Source organism: Pristis pectinata, chromosome 8 (assembly GCF_009764475.1).
Source record: "Pristis pectinata isolate sPriPec2 chromosome 8, sPriPec2.1.pri, whole genome shotgun sequence".
Lineage (NCBI taxonomy): Eukaryota > Metazoa > Chordata > Chondrichthyes > Rhinopristiformes > Pristidae > Pristis > Pristis pectinata.
The window spans coordinates 95,907,518-95,925,609 of record NC_067412.1 but is presented as its reverse complement, the minus strand read 5'-3'; the positions used below and the strand labels follow the sequence as shown (position 1 = coordinate 95,925,609).

Sequence of the window (18,092 nt, the reverse complement as noted above, 5' to 3'; positions counted from 1 at the left end):
CGGAACTGTCAAAACTTCGGGTCGAGATCCTGCATCAGGTCCGAGAGTGGAGAGGGAAGATAGCCGGTATGAAGTGGAGCGGGGAAGGGATGAGACAGGAGCCAGTAGGTGATTAGTGGACCGAGGAGAGGTGACCACTAACGGGCAGTGGAAAGGGTTGGGTGAGGGTTGGAACTGGGAGACAGAGGCAAGTGGACGATAGGTGGAAGTAGACAACACTTTTAAAAAAAGAGCAGTTGGAACCAGGTGTGGGGAGGGAGGGTGAAGGTGGAGGGTGATAAGTGGGAACACAAAGGCTACGAGTGCTGGAATCTGATAAGTAAGGAAGGTGATGATGGGAACCCCTCTCCCGTCGGGCAGAAGATACAAAAGCCTGAGAGCACGTACCACCAGGCTCAAGGACAGCTTCTATCCCGCTGTTATAAGACTACTGAACAGTCCCCTCGTACAATAAGATGGACTCTTGCCCTCACAATCTACCTCGGTATGACCTTGCACCTTATTGTCTATCTGCACCGCACATTCTCTGTAGCCTTTACATTTTATTCTGTATTCTGTTATTGTTTCACCTTGTACTATCTCCATGCACTGTTGTAATGAATCGATCTGTATGAACGGTATGCAAGACAAATTTTTCACTGTACATGTAACAATACTAAACCAATTCCAATTCCATTAGGGGAGAGGTGAAAGGTAGATGGAACCAGATGGGGGAGAGGATTCGGTGGGTGAAGTGTGCGGATCGTAGGTGGATGGAACAGGAGTGGGAGGGGGATGAAGATGGGAGATAGAGGGCTGGTAGGTGGGGTATAGGAAAGGGGACAAAAATTGGAGGACCAGACATGGATCAGAAGGAGAGAGAGGGAGAGGAACACTGCAGGTGCGGGTTACCTGAAATTGGAAGATTCAATGTTCATACCATTGGGTTATGGACTCCCCAGGTGGAATATGAGTGTTGGGCCTTATCCTGGCAGTGGAGAAGGGTGAGGATGGATAGGTCGGTGTGGGGATGGGAAGGGGAGTTGAAATGACGTGTAACCAAGAGCTCAGATTCTTTGAGTGTGCACTGTTTGTGTTCCCTGACTTACACTGGTGGTGTGGTATTATTGTGGTATAGCATGTCTCGCACACTGAATTCTGGACCATTGATCCCACATGCATGGGTTCAAATCCCATCATGACATCAATTGATGTAATTAAACAAATTGGGAATTTTTTCGAAAACAAAAAGTGGTAATGAGCTGACTAGGTAGCTGCAAAAATCCCATCTGGTTCACCAACATCCTTTCTCGTCTGGCCTGTATCTGACTCCAGATCCACCAATGGCGTTAACATAGAACATAGAGCTGTGCAGCACAGGAACAAGCCCTTCGGCCCACAAAGTTGTGCCGAACTAATTAAACTTGTAATTAAATGCCTAACTAAACTAATCCCTTCTCCCTACACAATGTCCACATCCCTCCATTCTCTGCATATTCATGTATCTATCTAAGTGCCTCCAGTGCATCCTGGTTAACCTCTTCTGCACCCTCTCCAAAGCCTCCACATCCTTCCTATAATGGGGTGACCAGAATTGAATGCAATACTCCAAATGTGGCCTAACTGGAGTGTTATAAATCTGCAACATAACTTCCCGACTCTTGAACTCAATATCTCGACAAATAAAGGCAAGCACGCCATACGCCTTCTTTCCCATCCCTATCAACCTGTGCAGCCACTTTCAGGGAGCTATGGACTTGGACTCCCAAGATTGCTCTGTACATCAGCACTGTTAACTCCCTTCTTCAGTTCGAGGGCAATTGGGGAAGGACAGTAAATTCTGACATTGTTGGTTCGCATCCTCTAAATGAATATGTTTTAAAAATACCTCGTCCCCCTGACATGTAGAAGCCGTATTCCATGAAAATATGGTCTTACTTGATGTAGTGGGAACCACAGTGAATGATTATATGAAAGGTGAATTAAGTCTCCAAAGACATTTGTGCATTTTATAAATATAATGTTGTGTTAGAATGTGTAAAAGCATGTGACATATGTGAAGCATTGAAGTGAAAAAGTGGTCAGAAGGTGTTGTATGCTTTAAATTGTATTGGATTAATGGGAGAGGGAGATCAAGTGAAGAGTTTACTGTGCTATTTGACAGTGGCATTCATCCAACTCACTGGGGGCATGAGATGTACTGGATGTTGGTTTGAATTATATTATATTTCAGGTGATAGGTAACCCCTCATGGAGGTGAATGGTGAGGTAATTACAGAAATAAAACATGGCACTAGGTTGATTGCACTAAGCGGGTGGTTTCAAGCTTGCTGGCTGTGGTGTGGCATGCAGACCTTGCAAAAGAGGAAGGGCCGGAAGGTTGAAATCAGGTTCCAATGGGCCAACGTGACCTTCAGTGATATACAGTTCGCTGACTGTTTTCACAGACATGTGTCTGCGGCAATGCAAGATGGATTGTAGCTGCCTGATTTGGCCACTGCCTTTGTTTGCTCAGTGCTGGGATTTTAACCAAGACTGTTTTTCTTCAAGTGCAAAGATCTTGTTTAACCCCTTCGCAGTCACACCATGATTAATGCCAACACTTTAAGGCAGCTTTGAATTCAGCCTCATTTAAAACTCCAAAAGAGGCAGTAATGAATGAGTGGGTGTGTGCTTATTGTAGGTTTTAGACCACCAGGGAACATCTTGGCATGACGATAAAGAAAAAAATCCTGAGTTACTTAAACGTAGGCAAGGATACATCTTTGAGTTGGCTATTTTCCACAAGCCTGTCAGTATGCATAAAACTGTTCATTTTTAATTGGATTTTTAAATTTGCTGACTCTCAGAGAATCTCCACAATTTTACCAGCTCTGGTTTGTGTAGGTCCAGAACTGAACAAAATGATAAGGTTGCATTTTAGCTCAAACCTGGATGACAACGGTGCAGTCTGTCCATGAAGGGGGAGTCAGGTGGGCACATTGAGGGCCTTTCCCCTCTGAGCCGGATGGTCATAACAACTGATAACAAAGTGAATTGGGTCAGATTTGCTACTGAATATAAAAGGATTTTCATTTGTATAACATGTTTTAGCACTTCTAAATGTCCCCCAAATAGTTCACAACCAATAAATGACAGTTAGATATTATTTTCTGTGTACAAACACAGCAAACAACGAAGCCCCAATAACCTCGCAGTAGCAGTCCCTCTGAAACCACTTTGGTGGCATTGGTTGAGAGGTAAATTTTAGAGAGTGTTATCTTGCTCATTTTCACGGTACTCCCAGGGATCCCCTCAGTTGTCTAAGTGGGAAAATAGGGCCGCTACTCCCTACTCGATCTGGACAACAGAACCTCCATCAAAGCTCGCTACTTCACGGAAGTGTTAGCCTAGACTGAGAGCTCTTGTCCCAGAATCGTCCTTGAGCCTACAAAACTTGTCAAGGGGAGCTGAACTAAATCGACTTGAGCATCACTGACATATCTCATCTCAGGTCCATGGTCTCAGAGTCAAGAAATGAGTCACACCAACAGACAAAAGAGCAAAAGTGAGGACTAAGTGTAAGACATTGCAATGCAGCTATAGTGACTGTTGACTCCCTTTGTGACATATTACGACACAGATCTATGGAATGCTTTACCATCCCACTGAAGGAACTTGACACTTCGACATATCAAGTGTTTGAACTTGTGGACTGTGCTTTTAAAACTGGAAGCAGAAAAAATTGGAAAACCCGAGAGGAATGCTAGTAGTTTATGTTCATCACCAGCTCTCTACTTATCTTCACACTGTTGAATTTCATATTATGCTGCAGCTATTGCAATAGCAATCACCCTTATAGTTTCCGTGCTGTATCTGCCAAGTCCTTAAGCCTTTCCAATACAGAGCTTAGCACAGAAAAGCAGTGCCTTTAAACCAGGCTTCCTTAGGTGTTAGGTGAGTTGATCGAATAGTCGGAAACATGTTTAATAACACTAAAGAAACGCTGTGACTGAGCTCGGGAAAAACTGTCTTCTAAGAACAAAGCGATTTTGGATTTCAGAGACCGCATCTCATTAGCCCGCAGCTACACACAGCAGAGGACTGTGCTTTTCGCCCACACATCTAATGGAGCATTGAGTATAGAGTATCTCATTTATGCAAAATGCCTGTGACAGCTTAGTGTCCCATATCATCAGCACATTTCTAAGAAATAGGATATAGCTTTTAGTTAAATCTTTCTTTTTTTAATTGCTTTAGTGATTATGTTGTCCTCTTGAAGTATAGGAGTTAGCACTGTAACTCATTGCTTGCACGTACAAAATGAACTCAAAAATGTAATGGTAAGATCTGGTTTTCCATTTCAATTCATGTCCTCACACTAATATTATGAGGGGTGCTTTCGGCAGTGAGATGTTTACTGGAGACTGCTGTAATGGTCGCAGCTTGACACACTGTGAAATGGGTCACAAATCGATTTGTGAAATTGTTTTCTTTTCACTGCAGGAGATGACACATTCATGGCCTCCTCCCTTAACTGCGATACATACACCTGGCAAGGCCGAGACAACCAAGTTCCCGATCCCAAGCAAGGTAGGGACCTGCCACTGGACAGCTGCTGACAGGGGTGGGGAGCATTTAAAAGAAAACTCTTTTTGACAGGATCTGGGTATTCGAAGCTCAAAATAAAATCTACCACGGCAAGATGGAGGTTTAATATAAATGCCGGCGTGCGCCAGAGAGTATCATACAATGTGCTGCGTAAGGATTCACAGAGTTAACAGCACAAAGTTTAGAAAATATAAATGTGACAAAGTTGTTTCCCGTGGTAGGGGAGTCTACTACAAGAGGGCACTACTTCAGCGTTGAAGGGCGCCCATTCAGAACAGAGATGCGGAGAAATTTCTTTACCCAGAGAGTGGTGAATCTGTGGAATTTGTTGCCACGGGCGGCTGTGGAGGCAAAGTCATTGGGTGTATTTAAGGCAGAGCTTGATAGGTACCTGAGTAGCCAGGGCATCAAAGGTTATGGTGAGACGGCAGGGGAGTGGGACTAAACGGGAGAATGGATCAGCTCATGATAGAATGGCAGAGCAGACTCAATGGGCCGAATGGCCGACTTCTGCTCCTTTGTCTTATGGTCTAAAAATGAGAGGTGATCTCATTGAAATGTATAAGATTCTGACTGGATTTGCAGGTTAGATAGAAGGCGATGACTCCCTCATCCAGGGAATCTAGAACCAGTCTCAATGTTTTCAGGACTGTGATGAGAAGAAATTCTTTTACCTCAAGGGTGGTGAATCTTTGAAATTCTCTCCCCTTGTAGTCTGTGAAGTCTGTGTAGTCTTGAGTAGCTGAGTATATTTAAGGCACGGATCAATATTTAAATGTTAAGGCCTCAAGTGATAAGAGATAGAGTCATATAGTCAAAGTATGGAAACAGTCCCTTCAGCTCACTGAGCCTGTGCTGACTCTCTACCTTCCATTTACACGAGTCCTGCATTAATCCTATCTTTACTCTCCCTACATTCTCACCAGATTCTACCCCTCACCTGCACACTAGGGGAGATTTACAGTGGCCAGTTAATCTACCAAGCTGCAGACTTGAGTTGGTAGTGTCAGGTCTACCAAGACTGAGATACTGCTTGGGACTGCAGACGCTGGAATCTGGAGCAACACACAAAACACTGGGGCATCTCAGGGGGTCAGGCAGAATCCGTGGAGGGAAATGGACAGTCGACGCTTCGGGTCGAGACCCTTCACCTGGCCTACCACCTTGCATGTTTTTTTGGGATGGGGGAGGAAATTCACGCTGTCACAGGGACAACGTGCAAGCTCCACACAGGCAGGGTCAGAGGTCGGAGATCAGGATTGAACCCGGGTCAGTGGTACTGTCAGCCAGCGGCTTTACTTGTTGTACCGCTGTGTCACGCACTTCGCTCCCACTCCATCTTTCTTAAATGCATATATTTGTCCTAGTTTGGCTCAAACTATGATGGGTTTTTATGCTTTAAATTTAAGATATATAGGAAAGGTTTGGAGGGGTACATGTCAAACGCAAGTAAATGCGGCTAGCTCATGTAGGCAACTTGGTCAGCATGGATGTGTTGGGCCGAAGGGCCTGTTTTTGCGCTGTATAACTCTATGATTGTGTCCAAAGCCCTCCGTGTTTTCACACTGCCGTGCTCTCTGCACCCTCCACCAAATCTGCAATTCTCTAAGAGCTGTGCTCTTCCTATCCCGCTCGAGGAATAGATATTGGCCACGTCCTTGCCCTTTATAGTCGGTTCCTTTATATCCAATTGATAGCAGATACAGGACCTTATGTTATCATCCATCTGAATAATGACATCTCTAACAGTGCTGCATTCTCTCAGTACTGTACAGACAATACCAAATCCACAGCATTGTCCATTCAGCCGCAATGGGTGCCTCTTGGCTTGGAAGTGATATAGATGCGAGGGTGAGATCGGGGGTAAGGATCATATAAAATTGACTTATATTCCCTTGTGCGGAAGACTGAAGGACTACCTGATTGAGTTGTTTAAGTATTAATATTATTTGGCAGATATGGAGAAGCTGGTTTCACTACCTCAGCACAAGAGGCTGTGTCTTCAGTCCCTTGGATCCTGAGTGCTGGAGTTCACTCCCTAAGCCTCTCTGCCTCTCTCCCGTCCTGCAAGACACTCCTTAAAATCTATGCCTTTGACCGACCTTTTGGCTCCGTGTCCAACTTTGCCTGATGATGGTCCTGTGAGGTTCTCCTTGTGTAGCAGCAGTTAACACATCTCAACCAACATCAGCCAAAGCAGATTGGGGCAGAAATTCACCCTTGCTTATGAGTGCTGAGCAGGGGAAGTAGTGGTGTGTCTGCTGTACCCAGCTCCAATGTTCGGTAGAACCAGGAACATGTGGATGTTACTGCATTGCGTGCTTGGTGCAAGTGACTGAGGACATCTGTTAACTCATAACCATAAGATGATGCAAAGGTTAGATTGTGGATAGGGATCGCATAAAATTGACTTCTGTTCCCTTGTGTGGAAGACTGAAGGACGATCTGATTGAATTGCTTAAATATGAAAATTATTTGGCAGATGAGGAGAAGCTAATTTCTTTGAGTAAAGGCAGCAAGAACTACAAGACCATGTTCTGAAACAGAGCTAAGATATACATTAACAAAATCAAAAATAATTTCATGCAAAGGGTGGGATATATTTGGAACAATCTTCACTGGAAGGTGTTGGTTCCTGGGGCAATTGGAGCTATCAAAACAGAGGAAGATAGTTTTTTTTGTTGTTGGGTGTATGTAGCAAAGGAAATGCAGCAAAGGCAGGAAAGAGGAATTCTCATGCAGAGCACCAAGACCTCATTGATTCATACAGCACGCTGGAGAGCTGGCTGGCTTCCTAAGTCCATGTTCCCATCTCCTATTGTTGCGTTGTGGCTGATAATTTAACTGCACAGTCACTACACCCCAGGTAACTCATCGAATCTGTAATACTTGGAGATTAAAAGAAAGAGTTGCATTTAAAACCCATTTCATAACTCCATGCTGTCCCAAAGCAACTTTACAGCCAATAAACCACCTCTTAAAGTGCGGTCACTGATGTAATGTGGGAAATTTGGCAGCCAATTTGCCCATAGCATCCTCCAGAAACAGCAATGAGATAAGCCATCAGAATAATCTACTTTTACTGATATTATTTGAGGAATAAATATTGGCCAGGTCACTTCAGAGAGCGTCCTTGCCCCTTATAATCGGTTCCTTTATATCCACTTGATAGCAGATAGCACCTTATGTTAACATTCATCTGAATAATGGCAATCCCTAACAGTGCTGCATTCACTCAGTGCTGTACAGACAATATCAAATCTGCAGCATTGTCCATTTAGCCGCAATGGGTGTCTCTTAAGACGCGATATAAACATCTTTGTACATTGTGAAATGATGCATTTTCCCCCAGTGTTTTCTCCTCTGCCAAGACCCTTGGTGCTTTGTCATTATGCAGAAACCTTGTGCCTTGGATTGGGTATTCAGTCATCTGCTGAGACCAATTATGTATCATCATTCCCAGATGGACAGTTCCATGGACATTTTTTTTTCCCTTGAATAGCATCACGCTGGGATCGATATGTGTTTGAGTATCTCACAGGGGTTCAGTGGCAAGAGCGTTCACAGCCTACAGCAGATGGCGGGGCGAGAGGATATCAAGCACAGGGATATTTGGTTACATCTCTCCCACCAGAACTTCCTGGCTCATGCCCGAATTGGTATTGGCGACGATTCTGCCTGTGAACTCACTGATTGGTCTAAGCCAATGCTTCATTGCTAAGTATAATTTGGCTTCTTCTTTTAGATAGCCAGGGCTCTTGACCAATTTCAGGAGATGCAAGGTTTCCATTTGTCACCATAAAAACAGGAATATGGAAATCCTTTGCATAATGCATAGGCAGCGTGCCCTTTATAGTAATAGGCACTGCATTAAACACTGCAAAGAGACATTGTTCGGATGACATAAAATGCAATGCTTTCATCGGCAGTGTTCTGTCATCCTGATCTTTACTCATTCTGTTAGAATTGTGTGTTTAGTTTTAACTCGTCCAGCTAATTATCTGACACAAGCAGTGCAACACAATGCCATTGTGTTCTGCTTAATTGCTCATGTATTATCAGTCATTAATTTCTACAATCTCAATGTGTTGAATCTAAATGAATAAATTCTTACCTATCTTGGCTTGCACTGTGTGGTTAGGGAGCATGCTCTAAAGTGTCTCATGTTCTTTGTTTTATAGGATTCTCAGCATCTAACCTCCGGGTACAATGGACAAAGTAGGTCACCCTTACTGTCATTTTTGAAAGCCATTTAATGTTCTGCCTGTAATTAAACTTAACATTGGAATGTTAATTGCATGGTGCTGATTCTCTGATTATGGAAGGATCATTTCCCTATGATGAAGGATTATCTGTTGCAGCATGTTAACAGTAGAATTTCACGGGGAGCGGTAACAGCTGTAGACAGATGCTGAGTAAAACAACAACAGAGACGTGACACTCTAATGCTTGGTCCTTTACAGAACGGTGTGATGTTCAAGGGAAGCCTCCAACCAAGTCAGCGCCACAGAAATCGTGAGTACCACTGGGTTGATTTTTTTTTTAGAAGGCTCACTCATTTTGTCTGGGACCAAGGCTGGGTGAATGTGTTAAGGGCTTACAAGGCATCAACGATTGACTCTGGCTTATGATCCTGACTCAAGAAGTCATCGTAACTTTTTTGCCCCCAACTTCTGCCCTTCAATTTCACAAGAGCATTTCAGCTGAACTCTGGCATTTGGATGCCCGATGTACAGGCCACAGCTCAAGGTGTGACCGTGTGCAGCACAGAAACGGGCTCTGTAACCCACTCGCTCCACTTCTTCATCTCAGGCACAACTGTTCCATTCCCCCTCTACCTTTCTTTGAACACATCCTTCTTCCTTTCCTTACCTAGATGCGGGAGAGAGTTCCACGTTCTCGCTGTTCTCTGGGGGAAAAAAGTGTTTCTCCTAAGTATCCAACTGGGTTTATTAGCGACTGTTTCTGGTCAAGTGGAGGAAGTTACTCTAAACCTCTCTATTGACCCTCTTCAGAAATTTAAGAACCACTTTAGTAGTTGCTCTTGTTTTACAATGCCAAGTAGTCTCTAACACACACACACACACACACACACACACACACACACGGACCCACAAACACCTTCATACACCCATACCACCACATACCCACCCAAACACACACGCACGCATGCATCCACTCACACACACACTCACACACATACGCACACCCACACCCACATACCAACACACTCACACAGCGGCACACTCACACTCATCGCATAGACCCACAAACACCTTCACGCACCCATACCCCTACACACCCACCCAAGTACAGACACGCACACATAACCACACACACAAACCAAAATGAATGTACATGTGTACTCGTGTACAAATTTACACATGCACACACGCATAGATAGACAGGTGCACACTGACACTCAGAAATGAATGCACGCATACAGACTGATGCTTATATGCACAGGTATGTGCCACACACACAAGCACTGATGCACACACATGCATGCACAGATATGTAACCAATATAAAGTGTGAACACGGGAAAGTGTGGATTATTCACAAATTGTTGCATTAATGGAATTGAATAGAGTTCCTTTCTCGTGTCAGGGCTTTCATGTAAAAACTGAAGTACCTTATTTTCAATTACTCATTGTTATGAAAATTGCATTTGAAGGAAAAATGTAAATTGGGAAAGTGATCCTCTCTTTGCAAACGAGCAAAGAATTCTAACCTGCTGGTTGATAATCTGAAGGTCTAATTGTCTTCTGAAGTAGTATTGAAATGGAGACCCTGAAAGGTTACAGAGACAGGGAAGGTGAACCACCAAGTTGGTTGAATGATGAAACAAACCCAGGATCTCTTGCACCTTCCCTTTCTCATTGGGTGCAAACACTCCTTGAACCCATCCTCAATGCGAAATATTTTCAGAACAGAGCTCATTCCAGTGGCACACAAGAAGGTAAGAAATAGAAGCAGGAGTAGACCTGCTCCACCATTCAATAAGATAACGGCTGATCCGGCCTTTTCCTCAGCTCCACTTTTCTGCCTGTTCCTTATAATCCTTAACTCCCCCCTAGTTCAAAATCCATCCATCCAGGCCTTGAATATATTCAATGCAACACACCGAAAGTGCTGGAGGCACTCAGCAGGTCAGGCAGCATCTATGGAGGGAAACAGCTGACGTTTCGGGCCGAGACCCTTCATGACTGGAAAGGAAGAGGGCAGAAGCCAGAATAAAAGGCTGGGGGGGAGGTGGAGGATAATGAGCTGGCGGGTGGTGGGTGAGTCCAGGTGAGGAGGGGGAAGGGAGGTAAATCGGGGAGGGGGGGGAGTGGGAATGATGGGAGAAGCTGGGAGGTGGTAGGTGGAAGAGGCAAAGGGCTGAAGAAGGTGGAATCCGATTGGAGAGGACAGTGGACCATGGAATAAAGGGAAGGAGGTGGGGAACCAGAGGGAGGAGGGTGTGGGTGAGGGGTAGGTCATGAGGGCAGGAGGAGGGGAAAGAGAAGGGGTAAAGGGGCCAGAGGGAGAGGGGATTAACAAGGGGGTGGGGGAGCTAAGGAAATGGGGGGGAGTGGTTACCGGAAGTTAAAGAAATCAATGTTGATGCCATCAGGTTGAGACCACCTAGATGGAATATATTCAATGACTCCACAGCTCTCTACGGCAAGAATCGTAAGATCCAATCCCCTCTGAGAGAAGAAGCCCCTCCTTTCCTCTGTCTGAAATGGGTGACCCATTATCCAGAAACTATGTTCCCTATTTCTAGATTCTCAGAATGACTCATAGAGGAATACCGCAGAGGAGCAGGCCCTTTGGCCCAACTTGTCCATACCGACCAAGGTGATTGAGTCCCATTTGTCTGCATTTGGTCCATATCCCTCTAAACCTTTCCCATCCATGTACCTGACCAAATATCTTTTTAACCTTGTAATTGTACCCACTGCCTCTGGTAGCTCATTCCATATACCCACCACCGTCTGTGTGAAAAAGTTGCCCCTCAGGTTCCATTTAAATCTTTCCCCTCTCACCTTAAATCTATGCCCCCTAAAATTAGACTTCCCAACCCTGGGAAAAAGACGGTGACCATCCACCTTGTCTTGACCCTCATGATTTTATATACCTTCATAAAGTTACCCCCAGCTTCCTTCACTCCAGGGAACAAGCCCCAGCCTCTCACTCTCTCTTTATAAGTCAAGATCTCCAGTCCTGGCAACATCCTTGTGAATCTTTTCTGTGCCCTCTCTAGCCTAATCATATCCTTCCTACAGATGTACACAATATTCCGGTTGTGTTCTCACCAAAGCCTTGTACAGCTGTAACATGACGTCCCAACTCTTGTGCTCATTGCCCTGTCTGATGAGAGTAAATGTGCCAAATGCCTTCTTCACCACCATGTCTACCTGTGTCAACACTTTTAGGGAACTTTTTTCTTGTATATAGAACATAGAACAGTACAGCACAGAACAGGCCCTTCGGCCCACAATGTTGTGCTGACATAGCTAATCCCTCCTACCTTCAGAATGCCCCTATCCCTCCATTTTCCTCTCATTCATGTGCCAATCCAAGCGCCTCTTAAAAGCCCCCTATGAATTTGCCTCCACCACCCTATCAGACAATACATTCCAGGCATCCACCACTCTCTCAGTAAAAAACGTACCCCTCACGTCTGTTCTGAACCTACCCCCTCTCACCTTAAATGCATGCCCTCTGGTATTGGATCGCTCAGTAATAGGAAAAAGATATTGCTTGTCCACCCTATCTATGCCCCTCATAATTTTATACACTTCCAACGGATCACCCCTCAGCCTCCACCGCTCCAGAGAAAAGAGCCCAAGTTTGTCCAGCCTCTCCTGATAGCACATGCCCTCCAATCCAGGCAGCATCCTAGTAAACCTCCTCTGCACCCTCTCTAAAGCCTCGGCATCCTTCCTATAGTGAAGTGACCAGATATTGCACATAATACTCTAAATGCAGCCAAACCAGAGTTCTACAGAGATGTATCATAACTTCTTGACTCTTGTACTCAATACCCTGATTAATAAATGCAAGCATTCCATAAGCCTTCTTAACCACCCTGTCTACCTGTGTAGCCACTTTCAATGAGTCATGGACTAGCACCCCAAGGTCTCTCTGCTCTTCAACACTGTTCAGGGTCTTGCCCTTAAGAGTGTACAGCCTCTTGACATTAGTTGTACTCCTACATCTTTCTGTTCTACAGCATACTCCAGGGCCCTCTCTTTCAATATGTGTCTCCTCAGTGGGAAACACCCTTTGAACATCTACCCTGTCAATCCCCCTCAGAATCTTACATTTCAGATCTGCTAAGCCATTCAATTAAATCATGGATGACCTGTGTTATAACCCCTCTTTGTCACCTAGGCTCTGTAACCATTGATAAATATCCTTGTCAATCCAGTCACCTCAGTTTTGAACTGTTCAACTGTATAAGACATTGGTGAGAGCACACTTGGAGGATAGTGTGCAGCTCTGATCGCCTGGCTATGAGAAGGACGTCATTAAGTTGGAGAAGGAGCAAAAACAGATTCACGAGGATGTTACCCGGACTTGAGGCCTTGAATTATAACAAGAGGCTGGGACTGTTTCCTCTGGAACATAGGAAGCTAAGGGGTAACCTTATAGAGGTTTATAAAACCATGAAGGGCATAGATAAGGTGGATGGTCACTGCCTTTTTCCCAGGGTAAGGGAGTCTAAAACTAGAGGGCATGGGTTTAAGGTGAGAGGGGAAAGATTTAAAAGGGATCTGAGGGGAAACTTTTTCATACAGAGGGTGGTGAGTATATGGAACGAGCTTCCATTAGGAAATGGTAGAGCCAGGTTCTAATGCAATGTTTATAAGATATTTGGACAGGTACATGGATAGGAAATGTTTAGAGGGATATGGCCCAAATGCAGGCAAATGGGACTAGCTCGGCTAGACATCTTGGTTGACACGGATGAGTTGGCCTGAAGGGCCTGTTTCTGTGCTGTATAACTCTATGATTCCATAGACCCTGAAGGTAGACAAGTCCCCTGGTCCTGATGGGATGCATCCCAAGGTACTGAAAGAAATGGTGGAAGTTATTGTAGACGCACTTGTGATAATTTACCAAAATCCTCTGGACTCTGGTAAGGTCCCAGCAGATTGAAAGACAGTGAATGTCACACCACTGTGTAATAAAAGGATGTAAGCAAAAGGCAGCTAACTATAGGCCAGTTAGCTTAATGTCTGTAGTCAGAAATGGTTCCATCAGGCAGACATAGCATGAATTCAGGAAGTTTAGGTCCTGTTTGACAAACTTATTGGAATTCTTTGAGGATATAATGAGTGCATTCGATAGAGGGGAACAGGAGGATACTGTACACTTGGATTTCCAGAAGGCATTCAATAAGGTGGTAAGGTGATATCCAGAAGATAAGGATGCACGGAGTTGGGGGTAATGTATTGGCATGCATAGGGGATTGGTTAAGCATTAAAAGGTAGAGAGTTGGGATAAATGGGTGTTTCTCTGGTTAGAAATCAGTGGGTGAGTGGGGTGCCGCAGGGGTTGGAGCTGGGCCTGCAACTGTTCATGATGTACATTAACGATACGGAAGGGAGGACCGAGTGTAGCGTATCTAAGTTTGCTGATGACACTAAATTAAGTGGAAGAGCAAATTGTGCAGAGGATACAGAGAGTCTGCAGAGAGATATAGTGGGCAAGGGTCTGGCAGATGGAATACAATTTTGGTAAATATGAGGTCATCCACTTTGGAGGGAAAATTAGAAGATCGGATTATTGCTTATATGCTGAAAGATTGCAGCATGCTGCTGTGCAGAGGGACTTGAGAGTGCTTGTGCATGAATCGCAAAATGGTTGGTTTACAGGTGCAACAGATTATCAGAAAGGAAAATGGAATGTTGGCCTTCATTGCTAGAGGGATTGAATTTAAGAGCAGGGAGGTTATGCTGCAACTGTACAGGGTACTGGTGAGGCCGCACCTCGAGTACTGCGTGCAGTTCTGGTCTCCTTACTTGAGGAGAGATTTTCTGGCTTTGGAGGCAGTGCAGAGGAGGTTCACCAGGTTGATTCCAGAGATGGGGGATTCGCCCATTAAGAGAGATTGAGTCACCTGGGACTATACTCACTGGAATTCAGAAGAATGAGAGTTTGATCTTATAGAAACATATAAAATTCTGGAAGAGACAGATAAGATAGAGGCAGGAAGGCTGTTTCCACTGGTAGGTGAGACTAAGATAAGATAAGATTTCTTTATTAGTCACATGTAAATCGAAACACACAGTAACCGCTACACTACCGTGCCTGCCAACTAGAACTAGAATTCGGGGACATAGCCTCAAGATTCAGGGGAATAGATTTAGGACAGAGATGAGGAGAAACTGCTTTTCCCAGAGACTAGTGAATCTGTGGAATTCTCTGCCAATGGAAGCAGTAGAGGCTACCTCATTAAATATATTTAAGACACAGTTGGATAGATTTTGCATAGTAGGGGAATTAAGGGTTATGGGGAAAAGGCAGGTAAGTGGATCTGAGTCCATGGCCAGATCAGCCACGATCTTATTGAATGGCGGAGCAGGCTCGACGGGCCAGATGGCCTCCTCCTGCTCCTCTTTCTTATGTTCTTATGTTCTATGATCCCCCGGCTTAGAAGTTTTGTGGAAGGGAGTTGCAGGTTGCAATGGCCTTTGCGTGACAAAGTGTTTTCAGACATTACTGCTGAACAGTCTGCTGGTAATATTCAGGGTCTAACCTCCTGTTCTGGATCCCCTACCCTTTCCCCACTGTTATGAACTTAGGCTATGCCAAAATATTTTCCAGTTGATAGAGTTCCTTTGCACTGTAGTCACTGTTGCAATGCAACAAAAATTCTCTCCATCTTCTCTGTCAAATCCCTCTGGCTTGGCTTTGAGGCTGAAATTAATTGCGGGTTTTTTTTGGAAAAAGATCATAACCTAGCATCTTCTATGCTAAGGGAGGTTTAGTGTTCTTTACCACAGCAATGTCTTGGTCCGCTAATGTAATGGGTCTGTATGCAACTGGGTGCAACCAAAAATAAAGGTGTACAGCTGAATGAACAGGAGGACTCGTTCTTCAACCGGCTCACAGGACCATGGTGTGCCTGAAAGGTTCACCCTGCCTCTGGGATAACCCTGCCTCAGGGCTGAGCAGATTTCAGTAGGTATCCCTGGAGTGGAAAGTTCAAAATAAAAACTACATAAGCTGTAACCTTGGACCAAACTGATGTTTGTCTGAATGGCACAGAATGCAAGTCATTAAATAAATTTGGAATTAGAGCTGCTAACTTTGTAACTAAGATAAAATATCTTTAGTAGTCACATTTACATCAAAACACACAGTGAAATGCATCTTTTGCATAGAGTGTTCTGGTGGCAGCCCGCAAGTGTCGCCACGCTTCCGGCGCCAACATAGCACTCCCACAACTTCCTAACCCATACGTCTTTGGAATGTGGGAGGAAACCGGAGCACCCGGAGGAAACCCACGCAGCCATGGGGAGAACGTACAAACTCCCTACAGACGGTGGCCGGAATTGAACCCGGGTCGCTGGCGCTGTAATATTGTCATGCCAACCCCTACACTATACAACTGGACTGTCATAAATTACATCACTAATGTCCTTCAGGGAAGGAAGTTTTCCCTGGTCTATCCTACATGTGACTGCAGATACACTGATGTGGGAACACATTAACTACCTCCACAGAGACACAAGGGACTGCAGTTGCTGAAATCTGCAGCATCAAGGAGTTTCGTATTGTCCTCAAGGCCTGAGGGATCAAAGGACATTGGGAGAAAGCTGGTGCAAAGTACTGAAATTGGATAGTCAGTTATGATCATATTGACTGGTGGACCAGACTTGAAGGGCCAATTGGCCTTTTCCTGCTCCTATTTACTATGTTAAGGGACAACTAGAGATGGACAATAAATGCTGTCACTGCCAGTGATAAGATAAGATCTCTTTATTAGTCACATGTACTTCCAAACACACAGTGAAATGCATCTTTTGCGTAGCGTGTTCTGGGGGCAGCCCGCAAGTGTCGCCACACTTCCGGCGCCAACATAGCATGCCCACAACCTCCTAACCTGTACGTCTTTGGAATGTGGGAGGAAATTGGAGCACCCGGAGGAAACCCACGCAGACACAGGAAGAACATACAAACCCCTTACAGACAGTGGCCAGAATTGAACCTAGATCGCTGGCGCTATAATAGTGTTACGCTAACCACTGCACTACGTCCCCAAAGTGAAGAAAAAAGCTACAAGCCTGACTTATTTCCCTTACCTATCAAACTGACCAGCTCAAGTGAGTTGCCCAACTTTGAGGAACGGATCACCCAGCTGAGAATTATCAGCAAGCTTTTCTACTGATGAAATTTCTATTTGCTCATTTTTAAAATTATCATCCCCATTTGCCAGTCAGGATCAGAATTATCATCAGTGACTTAGATGATGTGAAATTTGTTGTTTGGCAACAGCAGTACAGTGCAAAGATGTAAAATTACCATAAATTACAAAAATAAAGAAATAGTGCAAAAAAATGGAATAACGAGGTAGTGTTCATGGGTTCATGGACAGTTCAGAAATCTGATGGCGGAGGGGAAGAAGCTGTTTTTGAATCATTGAGTGTGGGTCTTCAGGCTCCTGTACCTCCCCCCCCCAGTGGTAAATTGGTTTATTATTGTCACAAGTTCCGAGGTGCAGTGAAAAACTTTGTCATCCACACAGATCATTTCATTACAACAGTGCATTGAGCTAGTACAAGGGAAAAGTAATCACAGAATGCAGAATAAAGTGTTACAGAGAAAGTGCAGTGCAGGCAGACAATAAGGTGCAAGGCCGTAATGAGGTAGATTGTGAGGTTGAGAATCCATCTTATCGTACTAGGGACTGTTCAATAGTCTTATAACAGTGGAATAGAAGCTGTCCTTGAGCCTGGTGGTAATGAGAAGAGGGCATGTCCTAGAAGGTGAGGGTCCTTAGTCATAGATGTCTCCTTCCTGAGGCACTGCCTTACCATGGCCTCACCCTTCCCTGTCTCTGCAACCTCTGAGAGTCTCGAATTTAACTCTGCCTCAAACTGTCCTAACATCATCTTTGACTCAATGTCACTTTTTTTACTGGCTGCTGTCCTATGGGATGTTTTGTTTTTGCAATATTAGTGGTATCCTGTAAACAATAGGATCAGGAGGAAGACACAACACCCCTTCAATTAACAAGGCCTTGTGTGGACTTTTGGCTCAACTCTATTTTCCTGCCCTGATGTTTAGGTATTAAGGGAATCAGGAGACATGGGGGTTGATGCAGCAAAGTGGTGCTGAGGCAGATCAGCTATGACCTGACTGAATGCCAGAAAATACACAAGACGCTGAATGGCCTATTTAGAACATAGAACATTACAGCACAGTACAGGCCCTTCAGCCCACAATGTTGTGCCGGCATTTTATCCTGCTCTAAGATCTAGTTAACCCTTCCCTCCCACATAGCCCTCCATTTCTCTATTA

General features: G+C 44.6%; 1 protein-coding gene across 2 annotated transcripts in view; it reads left to right on the top strand.

Moving 5' to 3' along the window:
• Positions 1 to 18,092, top strand: part of aff2 (AF4/FMR2 family, member 2) — a 568,957-nt gene that overhangs the window by 359,949 nt on the left and 190,916 nt on the right. For both annotated transcript variants that reach the window (XM_052021245.1, XM_052021246.1), the window contains exons 5-7: positions 4,465 to 4,551; positions 8,751 to 8,787; positions 9,033 to 9,084. In XM_052021245.1, coding sequence (XP_051877205.1) covers positions 4,465 to 4,551; positions 8,751 to 8,787; positions 9,033 to 9,084 — 176 coding nt within the window. The remainder of the gene's footprint in view (positions 1 to 4,464; positions 4,552 to 8,750; positions 8,788 to 9,032; positions 9,085 to 18,092) is intronic.